Below are 20,033 nucleotides of genomic sequence, written 5' to 3'. Positions count from 1 at the left end.
GCATTAAACATTGTAGAAAGTTTCGTTTTTTTAAATTTTTGTATTTTAAAGATTTTAATTGCACGAATTTATATAAAATTTTAGATTTTGTATTTAATGATAGCAGCGCGTACATTCATTTTGTATTCATGTTTTATTGAAGTTCAAATTCATTGTGAGAAGATACATTCGTGCGATTTTTGTTTTGAAATTTTATTTTGAGTTCACAAAGTAGTTTTGTTTTATTTTTGTTTGTATTTTTTTTTAGAAACAATGGCAAAAAATAAACGATAGTATTAATTACAAATTATTACAATCATGAAGAACACATAAAATTGTGTTGGTTTATAGATGTTTTTTTTATGAAAATAAAAAATATGATAAAAAGAAATTAATACACAAAAATAATAAAATAAATAAATTAACATTCATAATAAGTATAATAAATAATAAATAAAAACTAAAAATATAACTTAAACAAATTATTATCGATCACACAGAAAGTGTTACACATTTACGCATTTTAATTCATTGGCTATTTTTTATACAAAAAATTAGGTACAATTAATGTGAATGTAAAATGTGTAGGTATAATTTTGTTTTTATTAAAAACTATGTTGTTGTGTATGGGAAATATATTGTGGATAATGATGCAAAGTCATATATTTGTTTTGATTTTTTTTTTCATTGTGTTTCAAAAAGAACTTTAAATACAAAGTTCTGGTCTCTAAAAAAAAATAGGTGGCGCAACAGTCCGTATAGAAACTAGTCCCTAGTGACTTACAACTCTCAGGCATTCCAGTGTGCGAGAGTAATGTTTGTCACGGATTGAGGGGACCTACAATTTAAAGCCAAATCCGAACAGTGCAATTGAGAAAGCACTTTTAATAAGAAGAATTACTCTTGGAGAATTCGTCGCAAGAGGCAGTACCCGTGACAAAAACTTTAGATGACATAGGCAGGTATTGAACCCAAGACCTTTGTCATGACAATCCAACGCACTAAACATAAGGCCGCGGGTACTACTAGTATTCTCTACCAAAGTTTATATTCGTGACTAAATAAAGAATTAAAAAATTGTTTGTCTTATGGCTGAATAGTTACCGAATTCATGAAACAAATCTAGAAAATGTTGAAGTCTTTCGGATTTGCATTGGTATTTTACAAAACTAACAAAAACGGTAATTCCAGATACTGAGATTTACAATTTTTGTAGGATTTCTTGACTTAGCTCAACAAAAAGGAATAAAGATTGTTTTTTAAACCGGAACTGCACAAATAAGGGACTTTTGGTCAAACCATTACTATAACCGTGTTTTTCGAGATTCCATCCACAGTAAAGTGAGACGGTAAAAATTAATTGGTTTGTAGATTTTAGTCTAACTATGTATGTGCGCTATACACACTAAAACTTACTTTTTACAAAATAACAAATAAATAGTTCAGCTTGAGTCAATTTCCATACAATTAAAGAACTAAGATAAGTCAGCTTACAACAACAAGACTATATTTTTTTTAATTCAAAATCTACACTTCAACACTAATATTATAAAGAGAAAAGATTTGTATTTTTGTATGTAACGAATAAACTTAAAAAGTACTATACCGATTTTATTAATTCTTTTTCCATTAGAAAGCTTCAATATCACTGAGTAACATAGGCTATATTAAGTACTAGCGGTAGACATAAATAGGTACAACTCAAATATCCTTCTCACTGCTTCAGATGTACTTATGTACCGGCCGTTCAAATAAAGTTTGTCCCAGGGACAAACATTTTCCATAGTTGGTTTCGAAGACAGAGTGCTTTTACCATCCTACAAATACCACAGCCAACGTTATGATTAGAAGTAAGATTTGAATTTTCCTATTTATATATTTTTTTGAAGACATGCTAAGATTAGTTTGTATAGGTTTTAAAACTACAGTTGATTCGGAGTCGTTACAAAATTTTTAGGACTAAACACACATTTAAAACATACATTTAAAAAAAAGACAAAATACAAGTAATCGATGATGCAAACATTAGTTGACATAAATTAAAAAAAGTTCTGCCGAAATATCATTTCATCTTGAGTCTTAAAATAACGTCATTGTGTTTTGTATGTTGGACACTACTCTAGAAAGACATCCATACAGCTTGAAAGAGCTTTCAAACGTGCCAACGAACGTCTTAAAATTAAAAACTTGAACATTAATTTCCTGTCTTGAATAAAACCCAAAATCTCTATCTGCAGTAGGATATCACTTGCCTTTTACCTGCAGTAACTCTGCTTCGAATTTTGTATGTGGTATTTTAAATATTTTATGTTTAAATTTAATAAAGGTTACACACATCAAAAGATTTATTCCCCTTTTGAAATTTGGGATTTTATGTTACAAAATTAAATCTCAAATTTTAGAAATAATTTTTTTTTAAATATTTTTTAGGTTTCTCACATTCAACATTTTTGTATGCAAACGAACTGAAGCATTTTTCTGGGCTACTTGACTTGTCACTTTGCTCATGAGGATATAATCTCTTTTCTGTTTTAAGAGGGGGCTTGAAAATCGGATGAGTAAAAACGGATTAGTGCTTCTAAACTTTTTGTGTTAGCCTTAAACTTGAAGAATATTTTTAATATATTCGGAACTGCAACTATTTTTCTTTTTATTTAATTTCCCATCTTTTGAAATAAGAAAACAGTTTTGTTAAAGTTAAACACTTTAGAAAATAGTTGTGTCTTAAATAAAGTTTACTCGAGTTCGATCAATAAACATAGAAAAATAAAACTTACTAGCGACGGACGTTTTATTTTGAAATTTTCATTTTTACCCTGTCACAACGGAGGGACTTGAAATTTATTCCGATTCTTAAAACCAGTTCTAATTCTGATTTTCATCAAGTCTCAAGCCTTTTTTTACTGTCTAAAGTTTTGAAAAAATTAATGTAGAAATAACATTTTTTCGTTTCAATAATTCTCTTCAAGCTCCAAAACAATCAGATCTTAGTTCAGGTCACAGCAGTATAACTACACTATTTGACGTCATTGTGAGTCGCTAGGCGATAAAAAGGAGACGATTCTGGTACTTTTAGATTATTCTAAAGCATATGATACTATTTATCACAAAAGTTACAAGAAAAAAATAAAAAAAAAATATAAACAATTACCACAAACACTTTTTTCCGATGATCTTCGGTTTCTAAAAAGTTGTTCAATTTATTGAAAAACTCTTAGCTGTAATATTTTGTTCAACCAAGTGTGTTCTTACTCTAAATCGTCTAAAAATGGAATGTATCGTCAAATCTTATCGATATATGTACTTGCAATACTTTCCTGGATTTTTTTTTTATAATAAGCGCACTCAAAGGAATATATTACCCTTATTATGTAGACACAGTGTGAGCACTAGGAAAGGGAGAGAGTTGTTGAAAGGAGATGTCGGTGCACATTGGTTTTGAATTCCTGAATATTGCAATAGCTGGGAAAGACAGAGTGTGGCAAGGCATTCCACATTCGTATAGTACGGCTAAAGAACGAATCTCTGTACTTGACAGTACGACCGAAGATGGGCTCGAGGTGAGCATTCTTAGAAGCGCGAGTATTACCTACGGTTGAACTGTTTAAGGGGAGGAATGCTTCTGGCTATTTCTCTAGAACATAAACCATTAAAATAAAAAATCTTGCGGCATTTTTGGCGACATCGCGTATGTGATCATTCCACAAAAGGTGATTGGTGATACACATACCAAGAATATCGAAATGTTCAGTTTCTTCAATGCAAGTGCCATTTGCCATGGATAATGACAGGGGGGATATATTTTGCTTTTACTATACAAGACAGCATTGCGTTTTCGAAGCATTAAATTTCACACGGTTTCTTATTCCCCATTGTACAATGCTGTTTGGGTCGGAATTTAATGTGCGTATCATATTTTGTCGTTACAGTTCCACATCCGAAGAAGAGGGGTGTGAATCTGATAACGAATATGAAAAGCTAGTACTATCGTCAGCGAAACAATATATTGGATTAGATGTTGCAGACAGGAAATCAATAATAAAAATGAGAAAGAGTGTTGGAGATAAAACAGAGGCCTGGGCACACCAGCATTTATTTTGTGGATTTCAGACTTGAATCCATCCAATACAACTTGTATTGAACGATTCGAAAGGTAATTACTAATCCAATGAAGGAGGGATTCATGAAAACTGAAAGCACGTATTTTCGATAAGAGAGCCTGATGCCAAACCCTATCAAATGCTTTTGAAATATCTAGTGCAATAATCTTACATTCTCCAAAACGATGTAAAGATTTGTTCCACTGGTCGGTGAGATGAACCATGTGATCACCAGTGAACCTTTTGCTACGAAAGCCATACTGTCGGTCATTAAGAAGCTTCCGTTCTTCAAGATATTTCTTGAGCTGATAATTAATCAGCGTTTCCATGACCTTGGAAAGAAGGGACGTAAGTGCAATCGGTCGGTAATTAGACGGTGAGGCAGATTCGCCTTTTTTTGGGAATAGGCTGGACAAATGTGGTTTTCCATCCGCTCGGAACGAGACCTGAGGAGTAGGACAGATGAAAAAGCTTACGCAGTGGTTTTGCCAGCGATGAAGAACACCTATGTAGAAATAATTGAAATTTAATTTTTCTTTAATACATTTTTAAGTTGAAACAACCACTTTAAGTAATATTAACTTAAAAAATAAATTTGGTCTAACAACAGTCCATTGAGAACTAGGGCCTAGTGACTTAAAACTTTTAACCATTCCCGTGGGCGAGTAATGTCAGGAATTTAGGGGACCTGCAGTTTTATGCCGAATCCAACCAGCTACTTGAGACAAGAATTACTCTTGGAGGATGTTTAAATTTTCCACAAGAGGCAGTACCCGTGAAAAAAAAACTCTAGATGGCACAGGCAGTTATCATTACATTAAGTTTTTAAAAATTGTGAGATTATTTTTTATTAACCTTATAGTTAAGCTTAAAATTAGGCTCTTGCCAAATAAATTATACTTAAACTTTCTTAGGTCTGCTGGCAAGAAAATCCAACACATTTAGACCAATAGTTGCCCCGTTTCAAAACCACAGAAATCTAAAGATCTACCTCAATCATTAAAACCAATTGGTGCTAGCTATGAAGCGTTGGAGATAATAAATGTCAGAAGTTCTCAGATCACTAGTATCATTGAAGGTGAGGCACTGTATTCCCATTTTTCTTCGTCTATTCATCTTCTGCAAATTTTTTTTGAAGAGTTTAGTTGATTCCTTCCTCAGATATTTTTGTGCTAAAGCGCATCAAACAATATTTGCTGCTTTGCTTTGACCCACATTAAAAAAGCTGAACCTAAAGCTAATTTTGTCTTTTATCTTTAACAATGTTACTTTAGGTAGTCGAGATTCAATAACTTGTTTTTATTTCAATCTAACCGTATTGCTCTTCAAAAGTTTTGACATGTTTTTTTTTTAAATTCTTTCTTTTTTGATAATGTATGACTTTGCATCAATACCTTCTTAAACTATAATAAGGTATAAATTTATGTTTTCTACTATAAATAAAATAAAGACATACAAAAAAACATAAATTCAAAATTGAAAATTTACCTCATAACGTCCGTGTGAGATAACAGATATCCGTTGTTGTGTTATCGTCACATGTTTGATATGGGTAAAGTGTTCAGTACCAGATTCCTGTATACTTGCTAATATGAGAAAACTATCGCCATCCGGCGAAAAGACCGGATGCGGTAATATATCCAGCCATTCATCTTCTGGGGCACGTTCGGAATGCGTCTACAAATTATAAAAAATTCTATTTAATTCGAAATTAAAATGCGCATTTTTTATAACTTACATCGATGCATGTCCAATTTGGTGCAAAGCACGTAGCTACAATACTGTAGTTCTGTGATCTCATCATGTAAACTGTTGAGATTTGATGGTTACCCTGTGTAACCCAACCAGCTGAGGTAAGATAGTAATCCCTTAAAGAAAATTTAAAAAAAAGATGAAAATATGTATGAAAGCGATGCGATGTTATCTGTTTTGCAGTTTTGTATGAGTCCCTTTTTAGAGCTTAAAAAACAAAAAAAAAAGGAACTTGCTGTTAGGGTGCTGAAAGCACTTTTTTAACCCCTTGACATTTATACTTGTTTTTTGTTTCAACTCCTCGTCTTTGCCTTAATTGAATGCAATTTTTTATGAAAGCAATGTTCAACATATTGAGGACAAAACCCTGCAACCTTTATTGTTTTTTTTTTTATTAAAAAATATTAGCATAATTTGTTTCCAAACATTTTACGGCAATCTATTGGTAAAATAGCTTTAAACCATTTTCAATTTTTACAACTTGTTGCTTTGTTGCATCTATCAACTTCGGACTTAGTGTAATTGTTTGAAATTTAAGAAAAACTAATGAATCTTTGAACTAATTTCAAATAATGATTACCTTAAGACGATTGAATTCTTTTAAATGAATGTCCAATGACTGCTTTTAACAGGATTTCAAGTCACTGTCGCAATGATGATTGAATTCTTTAAAATATCCAATGACTGCTTTTTACAGGATTTCAAGTCACTCTCGCAGAGTGAACTCCATAAATGCGATATTTTATTCAAACTCAGTTAAAGGTTTTCAAGTATGCTTTGAATGTTGGTGGACTATTTTTCCTTTTTTTTTAACTGTACGTTATTTGGTCTTCAAGTCAAATAAAATAAACATGGCGTCATTCATTCTTCAGTTCCGAAAGCAATTATAAAAAAGAGGCTACGATTCGAACCACATTGATAACTTCTCCTCCCGTCAATCGATTTGTCTAGATCTTTAACAAAATGTTTATAACAAAATTTTGTGTGAGATAAAAATCCCTATCTTTGTTTTCCTCTCCTTGATAATTGAGTCGAAAACCATTTCTTATCAGTTTTTTGTTGTCTTTTTAGGTTTTCGCGGAGGTCTGGTCTGGATGCAAAGGGTTTCAGAGTGATCGTCTATGCGGATGACGTTTCTATAGGTCTCAGGAAAGGTTTTTAATACCCTAAGAGAACTCTTAGAAAATGCTTCAGACAAACTAATACTTTAGGATGATCGTTGTGGACTTGGTGGTATAACACACACAAAACCGAATTAGTCCTTTTTTCGAAGAAATACAAAATTCCATATCTTAATAGTGCCTATATTAAACAAATCCGATTTAAGTTCTTGTAACGGTGTGTCAGTATGGTTGATTTCTTAAGAAAAAGCTATAAACCATGACAAACTAAATAAAGTTCAACGTTCAGATTGCCTATGTAAAGGGTGATTTTCCGAAATCAATTGCATAACCTCATTATCAAAAAGTATTTAAAGATTTACTTTCTAAAGCATATTTCATATACATGTATTTGTTGTTTAACTCAAAGTTATTCGAACGATTCATAATCATATATGTTACTCGTTTAGTCTTTTAGACCATCGTGGTTGGGTTTGACATTGTCCTTATATTGAGGCTTTTATCACTGGATAAATAAATTTTGTCCTCGTTATCAAAATCCTCATAAACAATTAAAAGTTCAATGGTACCTGGAACATAATTATAAAGGGTGATTTTTTAGATATTGTTTTTTTGGCAACACTGGTTTAAACATCTGACGCCCGTTCCGTGTTTTGTTTCACCATCAAAGATCTTCAGTTTGGTCTATAATTTAACCATGAATCGTCTTGCAAACGAACAACGCTTGCAAATAATTGAATTTTATTATCAAAATGCGTTCCCTGTTAGTAAAGTTCATCGCGCGCTTCTTTACCGAAAAATTGTGTTCAGCGAAGAAGTTCATTTTTGGGTCAATGGGTTCGTAAATATGCAGAATTGTCGATTTTGGAGTGAATATCAGCCAGAAGCATTGCAAGAGCTACCAATACATCCAAAGTCACAGTTTAGTGCGGTTTATGGGCTGGTGGCATCATTGGACTGTATACTTCTTCAAAGACGATGCGAATGGTAACGTAACTGTGAATGGTGAGCGCTTCCGTGTGATGATATCCAACTTGTTTTTGCCCAAAATGCTAGAGCTTGACTTGCATGACATGTGGTTTCAACAACACAAGTTTACGTAACATGCCACACAGTACGCGCAACAATGGACTTATTGAAGGTTGAGTTCGGTGAACATTCGGTACCGGTCAATTGGCAGCATAGATCGTGCGATTTAACGCCCTTAGAATATTTTGGGCTATGTTAAAGCTCATGTCTATGCAGACGAGCCAGCTTCAATTGACGCATTGGAAGACAACATTGAAGCACTTATTCGTGAGATACCAGCCGAGATGTTGGAAATATTATGCCAAAATTGCACTAAGCTGACGTATTAAGGCGCATTCAATTTCAATATTTGCATGAAATAACCTTCAGTAATTATATGGACCATACTATCGATTCAAATAAAGATTTCATGCATTTATCTGAGTTGTATGTGTTTTTTTTTTTTTAAACTTGCTTATAGTTTTGAGAAATCACAATTTATAAGCGGATCGCTTCGCATGACTCCATTTGCGGCACTGCACAACATACTTTACGTAACACCTTTTGATATATTTAGCAACAAAAATAGCTGAAAATCTCTATTATTTGCTTCAAAGCTTTCTCGCAGTGGATTAAAAACAACATTGGCCGCTCCGTAATTCTAAGGTATTTAGAATCAATTTTAAAGCACGGAGACTACACCATCCCCCAACTGGAATTCGAAAGAAAAATTAATATTTCTATACCTTGCAGATGTTTCTGGGAGGATATGTCATTTCTAGAAGACGAGTCAGTCCACTTTAATAAAGATAGACCAAAAATAAATGAAAGGGTTGGTGGAGGTATGGACTCTGAACTACTGAAATAAAGTCTCTCATTCCGCCTTCCAAATCATTGTAGCGTGTTCCAGGCTTAACTTTTGGTTATAAAATTGTTGTTTAATTGTCAAGCAAAACCCAACATTCAACTGATATTATCACACTTCAAATGACTGCTGACTTGACTATAAAATGTTTTTTTTTTTTTTTCATTTAATCTGTTTTCATTTCAGTATCAATACTTCTCACATCCTTAAGCTAAACAATTTCAATTTGTGTTTAAGCAATTGCTTTTCAATCAAAGTTTTTGTTTTCTTTTCTATCGATACTATTTAATTAATATTTGATAGCACGTTACTTATTGTGGTTGATGATTTATTATGTGTTGTTTTATAATTAAACTACAAGGAGATAAATCAATGTTGGAGGCGTTAGTCAACCTTGACATTATTTTGGTCTAAATAAAGATTTATTGCAATTTTCAGTTTATTGCTACCTTTCCAAAGTAAATTGATTATATCCTGGGAAGATATGCGATTGTCTTACGATATGGGAGAAATAATAATAATCAAAAGTTGACCGAAGCTAATGTGGATTGTGGTCAACTCAATCGATACGATGACAATTGTCAAATTTACAAGTCATTGCAATGGCTTCTTAGAATATACAATATTTAAGACAAAACATAACTGGTCCCAATCATATTAGTAACTCTTCCTTTTTCGGATATCACTCTCAATTGTAATAAATAAGGTGTCAAAAGGATGGAGACTGCTGACAAAAAAACCAACAAACCTAATTTGGAAGCGGCTTTGTCATTCGAGTTAGACTAAGGCAACAGGTCTTGAAATGTAGGTGCATCAACGAGCGCCTGATGATCATCCGCATCTAGGTTATATTCGGTAACATTAGCGCACAAGCCCCCACAGAGAAGAGCTCTTGGACAATGCATAAGACCAGTGTTCTAGCTACGATATTTAAATTGTCCTGGGCTATCTTAATGCCAAGCTAGGAAGAGAAGACATATTTGGTGGAGTATTTGGGCGAAACAGCTTGCAGGACAAAACTTCCGATAGTGGATTCAGGCTAATCGTTTTTGCTGCGGGGTGAATCATCAAGGTACTTTAACATCCACAAATAAACTTGGAGTTCTCCAGATTGATCTACCGTCAACCAAACTAACCATATTGCGATCGACACTAGATATTTTTCCAGTATCATCAGTAACATCGATTCGGACTACTATCTCGCTGTAGGCTAGGTAGCACTTCTGATTTCCACATCCAAGCAAAACACTGAGATCCTGGGAGAAGATATAACGTCGAACGGCTTCAATCAAAAGAGATCACCAATTCCTTCTCCGACCGAGACACAAGTAACCTCTTTCGAAGTTCCTTGCCGCTTACACAATGTATCGAGAACAAGTGGAAACATTGCCAAGATGCAGTCAGAGAAGCCACCTTCGACGTGTTGGGTTTTAAGCAGCCACCAATAAGGGAACCCTGGTTTGATTAGGAACAATAGGCACGGTAAGCGGCAAAACATGGAAGGACGATTATGAGCTCTATAAGTAGAAGAAGAGAGAGAAACGTCGACTTCTCAGAAGGAAAAAAAGCGTGCGGTCGGAGATGTTGAGAGGTTTAAAAAAGGAGACCCTTTAAATTGCATCAACTATAGAGAAATCAGTATACTTAACATCGCTTAAAAAATCTTCACTCACGTAATATGTCAACGTCTAAAGCCTTTCGTCAGCAACCTGATAGGTTCTTATCAGTGTGGTCTTAGACCACAAAAGTCCACAGTATATCAAATATTCAATTTACGGCAGATCCTGGAAAAACTCCAAGAACACAAAATCGACACCCACCATCTCTTCATCAATTTCAAGGCCGCATATAACAAAATCCTCAGAGACGAACTGTATGTAGCCATGTCTAGTTTTGGGATCCCTGCCAAACTCTTCCGTTTGTGCAGGATGACCATGGAGAATTCGTTTGAAACAAATTATCCGAACCTTTCGATGTCTAAAAAGGCTCTAGACATGGTAATTAACCTTGAAATAGTGCAGAGCTCCCACGGTAACACCAGCGGCACTATCATTCAAACTCAGCGTAATGTCAATGGGCCTTTTGTGAGCATTAAGGCATGACAGCGTAGTAGAGGAATTTCACGGACCAGGTGACCTGTTGGTTAAAAGTGACCTCACCTATAACATGGATAGTACGCTACGAGAAAATCTAGGTAGAGACCGAGCTAGATGGAGATTTTTTTTTGGATGAGGCCCTAGTCTTGCAATTTTATCGAGACACAAAACAGTTGTCCATCTGAAATTCCTCTTCGTGTCCGTTAAGGGAATTGCATTCAAAGAGACATGAACGTATTTTCTATAGAAATCTTACTTCCAAAACTAAATATCCAGCTAAGGGTTTGAAAACAAATTTTGTACGCATCAAAGATTGACACCCAACTTGTTTTTGTTATTTGTTTTGAAATGATGTTTAAATAACCGCTCTTATTCACATTTCAATAAAACATAAAACACTTATGAATGATGTCAAAATTCTAAACAAAAATATCAAAATGCATCAGCTGCTCGAAATAATTGAATTGCCAGGCCACATCATGTAGAAATAAAATGCACACCAATTTCCTTCGAAAACAAAACCCAATGGACCAATACGTATCCTAACATCACATTCCTGTCAAATTCAGAACAATATAGATAAAGTCGAACCGAACCACACGCCAGTTACCAGAGAGGGGTTAAGACCAGACCAGACCATACCAGAGAGACTTTATGGTACTCAAATAATTGAAATGGTTAAACCTATTCCAGTGGAACCATCATCGACATCATCATCAGCATATCAAATGACTTTTACATCATCGAAAAGCACTAGGTAGGTACTGTCATCTAACTGCTCCCTTAACCTCAACAACCTGAGATGTCAATCAACCTGTCAGTATTTTGAATAACTCAGTGTGTTATCCAATTGGCATTGCATCCAAGGCCTGTATAATTGGATTTCACTTTAGGGACGAAACCACTATAAAAATGTGCTATGAAAACATATTTCCAACCCTTGATGATTAACAACCCCCGCCTGCCTCCGCGCCGAGCCACTAACAGTTAAAGCAAAACATTAATACATGTACAAAGAAAAATTGAAATTGTTTTATAAAGTTAAGTCACACTCACACAAAACAAACAAAAAAATACCTACTGTCCGTCCAGTGATGGCGGTGGCTTGACTAAATTCCTCTGGATATCCGTCAGGTTGCTTATGTCGACTATCCACAGATGGACTTCAGGATTTGTGGTGCCCGGCGTTGGATATCGGACACTCTTTGTTTCCGGAAACGAACTACCCGAACTCATGCCAGCACCTGCAGCTATAATCGCTCCCGATGCCAGCCACGGATAGGTCATGATGCCGACGTTGGTATCATTAAACGAGGCATACATGAATTGGCTGCCATCCGGTGATGACCATATCGCTTCAGGCTTCGAAAAGATTTCCTCTGAAATTGGATTAAAATACATATAGAGATATAGGGACGATATTGAGAGCATTTACGAGTACAAATCTGTTGCGTTCTTGAAATTGAAAATAAAAGTAAATAACTGCGAGACGAGTGAAAATAAATAGAAAAAGGCTTTAAAAAAAACCGAAAGCTTTGATTTATTTCAATCTCGACTGGCTTTGATGCTCCCACAGATGAGAGGAAGAATTTCCTATTCAGTAATCTACAATCCTCAAAAGCACACTAATCCCTTACCCTGATACAACCAGTCGGGAATACCATTATAAATGACATTCTGATATCCTGTGCTCGTTATACGGATGTCCTCTTCCTCTGCCGGTGATTGTCTTAAATATATATCGTTGTCAGCTACAATAATTAGGGACGTTGTATTGCCCAACCATGCGGCGTACTGTAGACGAGTTCTTTGTACTTTTGGTGAGTCCTTCAGTTTCACTGGCATGTGATGATCATTTTCAACATCGTATATCGTATAGAATGCGGTAAAGGACCGTTGAAAAATCTGCAAAAAACAAAACATACTCGTAAGTGAAAAAAGAATTAGAGAAAACAATGAACCAAATAAATTGAAGTTGTAATTAATTTAATTAGAAAATGAAATCTTATACAAGATTAGTTTTGGGTGTTTCGGATTTTATCCCACTTCTGATACCACGTATTTTATTGCTTTCTTTGGTTTGTATCAGGAAATTATACAATGACAATGTAGCATTGAATTCTTCTTCATTTTTGATTTCTTGCAGAATTTGCAAACTAGATAGAGGGATAGATATAGTTTCCCTATTTGTTTTTCAAAATCAGTATTTTACGAAAATGCTTGTGCTAAGAAGACGGAAATTGCTATATTCTGCTGTCTGCTAGATATGACACAACATCCAAAAAATGATTATGAAATTGGACGCGATGAAATTTAAAGAGAAATGTTTCCAACTTGTAATTTTGTTTTATTTTAATTAAATTGAAAAAGATACAAATATAAATAAGTGTGAAGACACACTCCGATTCAATTAAATACGCACAAAAATTTTCAATAATGCTTTTTACATTTTTTTCCAAATATTGAGGGTATCCAAAAATTTTAAAACATTTTTGGGTGCTAATTGTTTTTGAGTGAACTGTACCTAATTACAACGACAATTTAATACTTGTTTATGTGCGTTTTCAAGTGCTGGATATTTTAAATCAAGAATTTTAGTTTTTTAAGTGAAATTCAATTTCTAATCTTAGATGTCTTCCTTAAAAGGTTTTTTAAGTTTTCGCGTTTTGTTAAAAAATTAATCAGTTAAATTGTTCCAAGAAATTTAAAAATAACCAACAACATTTTGCATAGGATGAAATAGTTTGCTTTCAAAATCAATTTTTTTAAAGAGATTTTTAGTCGTTAACCAATTTTTATCAATTTAAGTAGGATTTTGCGTTCAATTTTTGTTAGATTTTAATTTTTCATGAAAAAACAACAATATTTTCTGTGAGTTAAAATAAGTTTGAAGCCAATATGTTTTATTTCGTACGTCCGTACGTTCTCGACGTTTTTTTTTCGTCGTCCATAGCTCAAGAACCAGAAGAGATATCGACTACAAATATATTTTGTTTTACGGATAATAATGCAGAAATTGCTCTCAAGAAAATTGCGTGGGTGGGTTTTTTTTTCTATAGCAGTTTAAAAAAAGGTGAAAATTTGGGTTAACCCTAAATATCCAATGAACCAAAAACGCTAGAAACTTGAAATTTATATAATATATTGTAACGTGATACCAGACAAGTATCTTTTAAAAACAAATCCCATTAACTGTTTTTTTTATAAATCAAAATAACTGAAAACAAAAATTTGTCACCTCGAAAATTTTACGAATACAAAGTGATTTTATCTTCAAAACAATTTTGTGCAACGAAAAATAACGTTTTCAACATCTGATAAAGTTTTGAGAAAAACCGAACTGACATTTTTTTTATTAAAAATAAAAACCTAAAAACAACATTACTCAACATTGGTAATTGATTTTCGACTCAAATATCTTTTCAAAAATTTAAGATTATGGCTTCCAGCTAATTTTATCTTATAAGAAATATTGTTTTTAACATTCGGTAAAATTTTGAGAAAAATCGAATTTGTTTTTTTACAGAAATAAAAACCAGCCACGAACCGAAGCCTGTAAGGACGATCAGGGGAACATCGTAGTAGCACCGCAGTCGATGTTGGGAATATGGAAAGACTTCTCAAAATTTTATAACAGCGATGACGAACCGAATTCCGCTGTAAGGGAGATAGAACCACTCAACCTAGGTGACGCAGATCAACAATTCCGCATATCCGACCTTGACGAAGTGAAGATAGCTATATCTAAACTTAAGTCAAACAAAGCTGCTGGAACTGACGGCATAGCTGCCGAACTATTCAAAGCAGCAGGCGATGACTTGGTAGGGAGCATGCACCAACTCATTTGAAAAATATGGTCGGAAAATATGAGTGGAATCTGAACATAGTGTGCCCGATACATAAGAAAGGAGATCCTCTAAATTGCGCCAACTACAGAGGCTGATGTCTCCTTAAGATTGCGTATAAGATCCTCTCTGCAGTATTATGTGAACGTCTGAAGCCGTTCGTCAACAATCTGATTGGTCCTTATCAGTTTGCCTTCAGACCAGAAAAGTCCACTATCGACCAAATATTCACACTACGGCAGATCTTGGAAAAAACCCAGAAATTTCAAATCGATACCCACCATCTCTTTATCGATTTTAAAGCCGTGTACGACATCATCCATAGGGAAGAGCTCTACAGAGCAATGTCTAGTTTTGGCATCCCTGTCAAACTTATCCGTTTGTGCAGAATGACGATGGAGAATGCATGCTGCTCTATCAAGGTCGGAAAAGATCTCACCGATGCATTTGATGTCAAAAAAAGTTTTAGACAAGGCGATGCACTGTCATGCGACTTCTTCAACATCGTTCTAGAAAGAATTGGGTAAAACTCAACCGTCAATTCTAGAGGCACAATCTTCCAAAGGTCCATCCAATTACTCGGATATGCAGATGATATTGACTTAATTGGAAGATCAAAGCGTGATGTCAGTGGAGCGTTTTTGAGCATTGCGACGGAAGCGAAGAAGATGGGTTTAGTGGTCGATGAGGGAAAGACCAAGTATATGCTGTCATCAAAAAAGTACACTGAACAACGACGTCTTGGACAAAACGTCACCATGGACAGCTATAACTTTGAGGTAGTTAAGAACTTTGTCTACCTAGGCACCGCTATTAATACTGACAACGCACCAGGGCTGAAATCAAACGCAGAATAACTCTTGCAAATCGCTGCTTCTTTGGACTTAGAAGGCAATTAAGAAGTAAAGTCTTCTCTCGAGCATGTAAAATCACTATCTATATAAGACACTCATCATCCCGGTTCTCATTTATGGCGCTGAGGCCTTGACCCTGTCAAAGAAAGATAAGAGCAATATTTTTCAAACTTTGAGTGTGTTAGGATGCTTCGAGAGAAAAATTCTTCAGGTGATTTTTGGTCCCTTACGCATAGATGGAGAATGGAGGGCTGTACAGCGACACTGACATAGTTAGCAGAATTAAAGTCTAACGGCTTAGTTGGCTAGGTCATGTAGAGCGGATGGACATCAACGCTCCAGCCCGGAAGGTCTTCGAATCCAATCCCGAGGGACGGCGCAGAAGAGGAAGACCGCGACTCGGGTGGCGCACCCAGGTGCGAGAGGACCTCTACCAACTTGGCGTGCGAAACTGGAGACAGCTAGCTAGGGACCGAGCTGGCTGGAGACGCATGTTGGTTGAGACCCAGGTTCGCCCGGACTGTAGCGCCACCTTACGTAAGTAAGTAAGTAAAAACCTAATCAAAAAAATTAATAAAAGTTAGTAAAAATTGAATTTGGACTCAATTATCTTTTCAAAACTTGAAGGTATTGACTTTAAACTTCTTTTATCTTTTAAACAATATTGTTGTAAACATTCAGTAAAATTTTGAGAAAAAAAGAATTGACAGTTTTTTTACAAAAAATAAAAACTTTAAAGAAAATTTAGCAAAAGGTGGTAAAAATTGATTTTCGACACAAATATCTTTTCAAAACTTTGAGATTATGGCTTTCAGCTAATTTTAACTTGTAAAAAATATTGTTCTCAACACTCAGTAAAATTTTGAGAAAAATCTAATTGACAGTTCTTTTTACAAAAAATAAAAATATAACAAAAAAAATACTAAAACTTGGTACAAATTTACTTACGACTCAAAAAGCTTTTAAAAATTAAAAATATTGTTTTCAAACTCTTTTTATTTTACAGAAAATATTTTTTTCGGTATTCAGTAGTTTTTTTTATTGAAATCAAACATTCCGTTTTTTGATAAAAATAAATCTACATAAAATAGTACGCAAATTTGATAAAAATGGATTCTCGGTTGTTGTTTTCTCTCAAATTAATTTCATTCATCTAATTTGTAAAAGTTTAACAAATGATACTAAAATTAATAAAACAAAAATGTTCGTCTAAATATCTATTTAACAAAACTAGATTTTCAAACTAAACTTTTTCCTTATATGAAAAATGTTGTTTATAATTTTAAAATTTGTAAGAATAATTCAACGAACAACTTTTTCAACCCAACACGAAAACCTACAATCCTTTAAGCAAGACAAATAGACAAACGGGATGGGAAGTTATCAGTGTGGGTCGCATCCCAGCCTCTTTTTTTGGAACAGTTTAGGTTGAGGTCATTACATCAGAAATTACTACAGCTGGGTAAAAGGAAATCTTGGAAAGAAATGTTATTTTTGCACATAACAAAAGCGTGGAAAGAGAAGCCAAATTCCGAACTTTCTTCAATAAACGTTATTAAATATACTTGGGGATGGTTAAAGACAAAGAATTTTTAATTTCTGCAATTACGTTAACGTTAAGTTATAGTTTAAATGAACTCCCTCATAATTTCAGTTAAATTATTTCCAAGGTACCATGTTTCTTTCGGTTGTCTTCTCCATTAACGCGTCTAATAAATCCTTGTCTTAGTTTTCTGGACTTATTTGTGAGTTTTGGAGTTGAAGTGACAACGGGTTGTCTGACAACTAATCATCTTCGCACATAGCTCCTTCATCAGATTTTCACCAAAGATTACCCCAACAAAAAGAATAACACGAATAAAATCAACGAAAAGTGCAAAAAGTAAAGGACTCAGAATGCATCCTTGTGGAACACCTGCAGATGTTGTAAACCATTCTAACAAACTGGACTCATCCCATAATGTTGCACATGATGTCGCGAGGATACTGGATAGAACACTAAAAACATACGTTATACATTGATAGATTCAAATTATTTTAATAGAGCCCTTCAAATGCAGCTTTAATTAGATTTCTAGCAAAGCTAGCTGAAAAAATGTACTCAGTCGATTAGAACTTGGAATCCAGTTTGAAAGTCTTCCATAGAGTAAAAAATCCCTAAAGAGCTGTCACCAAAGGTATTGTTGATGAAAGTCAACTTCGGGTGTGTTGTAAAAGTAGCTCCAGTGATAATTTATAAAAAAGAGGATCATTTTTCACCCTCAATGTTTATTATAGCTCCAGGATAATTTACGAGTTTATTTTTGATGTCGAAGAGTGTTTGCCTTTTCTTTCGGTACTTAAGCTGATTCCTCGACGACAAAATTTTAATTGCTAATTCAGTACAGTGAAGTTCTAAGATGACGGTACCTACCTATTTTCGTATGGGTGTTTAGTAGCTCCCGTGTATTTTTTAAACGAATTTCCTCACCTACGTTTTTGAACTAAAGCAGGTCATCTACTCCTCTTCCTCATCCATACAGATTCTGCAAAGGTCATTTGAGAATACGACTAGCCGAGTGGTATGCTTTCCTATTATTGAGTATATAAACTATCTGCTTGCCTTGAACCAAATTTAGACTACCGTTCCACAAATGGAACACAAATGTCAACCCTTAAAAAAAATATAATATTTTATCTACCCAAATTTCAAGTGACTAAAATTGAATTTGGTGATAAAATTCAATTGATTCAATATTTGTTTCGCATAGCAACAATACTTAACCAGTTCAATAATATTTGTCAAAAGTATTTGTCCTTGAAGTACAACTTCATATTTTATTTTAAATCGACAGAAGCTATCTAACAAACCGAAGAATTGGAATCGAATCGGAACTTCAAAAATTGCTTTCAGCAAAGAAATAAAAGATTATTATTTTTATTTGCTCATTTTATATCTGATTACCTACATATGTATACTTGAGAGTGGTACAACACAATGGTCAATAGCAGTGTCGCTATTTATAGAAATGTAGTATCGAAGGACGAGAGGATGAAAAATTGACTCACCAATAACATCATGAGAGAGATAAGAAAAATGAAACCCAATTTTTCAAAGGAAAGGACCTATAAAGGACTTCAATTTATCGTTTTGAATATACATACATATATTTTTTTCTCAATAAATGCTTATTCATATGTATGTATGTGCTGTACTCCAATACCACCTACCCATTATGTACATACGTCAGAACTCAGAAATAGGAATAAGAAATTTTCAATGATTTCCGGGTTTTGACGTTTTCTTCTTTATTTTTCATTTTAATGCCTCAATGACTATACTTTGTAGTAAAGTATCATGATGTTGTGTTGGCAAGGCATACAATGGAAACAATATAATACACGTTTTTATAAGCCTCTTTAAAAAATGAGAACTCGTGAGCTAGAAGCTGAATGAATAGGTACATTCAGGGAAATCTACTTTGACAAATTGAAATAATTCCAATTTCCTCAGTTTTTTTTTTGGCTATTGTATTTTCACTTAAAATTTTTGAAATAAGCTAAAAATATTGGCAAAGATTTGCATTCGTGGTAACCAAATACTTGAATTGCAAATGCAGTTAATTTGTATTTTTTTCAAGGCTTTTTTTCTAAATATGTTTACTGGTATTATCATGACTACCGTAAGCTCTCTGTATCCAAACTAGCTTTTAAAATGCTTTCTTTTAAGGTTGACATTGTTAAACTTTCTAAAGATTTTGAAGCGCTACTGAAGTCATTTAACACTGCAGTTTGCAAATTAAATGAATATTCTGTAACCATCATCATGGTTGGTAGTTCCACATCGAGTAATGATTTAGCTCAGCCCAAAATTCCTTCTACTTATCTTCTGCAAGTGAAGATATTCCCGCGCAATCAGGTTCTGGTATAAACAACGCAGAACCTGTGAACCTGTCAAACAAAAGAAAAAGTAAAAGAAAGAAGCCAAGAAAACTCTGTGCTTGCTAGAATTTCTAAACCCCCCTCCAAAACGAACTAATGTTAACACAACCCCAATAATTACAGACCCCACACTGGAACTCCAAATATATCTCCAATTTTTTTTTACTCAAATTGAACTTCCAAAACAATTCCATTCCTATCAAAGCTGCCCTGAAACCAAAAATACTTTAGCTCATCCATTAGGTGTACTAAGATCAGTAAATCAAGTAGCTTTGATTCCTCTTTCAAATAAGTTACGAATCTCACGTTCTTGGATTAAATTTGCAATACAAACAAATGGCCGCAGAGACTTTGGTCAAAGAATTTACACAAAGTCAAAAACGAAGTGTTTCTTTGAAAACCAAGTTTATTGCGATCTCTCCTTGGCTTTAGACTTTCTTATCAGTTTGTCCTGCTCTGACAACAATATTTTACTTCGAGTTGATTTTAATT

General features: G+C 34.2%; 1 protein-coding gene across 3 annotated transcripts in view; it reads right to left on the bottom strand.

The window, feature by feature from the left end:
• Positions 1-20,033, bottom strand: part of LOC129952072 (inactive dipeptidyl peptidase 10-like) — an 81,139-nt gene that overhangs the window by 20,529 nt on the left and 40,577 nt on the right. For all 3 annotated transcript variants that reach the window (XM_056064499.1, XM_056064500.1, XM_056064501.1), the window contains exons 3-6: positions 12,559-12,826; positions 12,003-12,300; positions 5,818-5,947; positions 5,568-5,756 (exon numbers count right to left, since the gene is read on the bottom strand). In XM_056064499.1, the coding sequence (XP_055920474.1) occupies positions 5,568-5,756; positions 5,818-5,947; positions 12,003-12,300; positions 12,559-12,826 (885 nt within the window). The remainder of the gene's footprint in view (positions 1-5,567; positions 5,757-5,817; positions 5,948-12,002; positions 12,301-12,558; positions 12,827-20,033) is intronic.

This window comes from Eupeodes corollae, chromosome 3, assembly GCF_945859685.1.
Source record: "Eupeodes corollae chromosome 3, idEupCoro1.1, whole genome shotgun sequence".
NCBI classification, from domain to species: Eukaryota; Metazoa; Arthropoda; class Insecta; order Diptera; family Syrphidae; genus Eupeodes; species Eupeodes corollae.
This window is presented reverse-complemented; position numbering and strand designations above follow the sequence as displayed.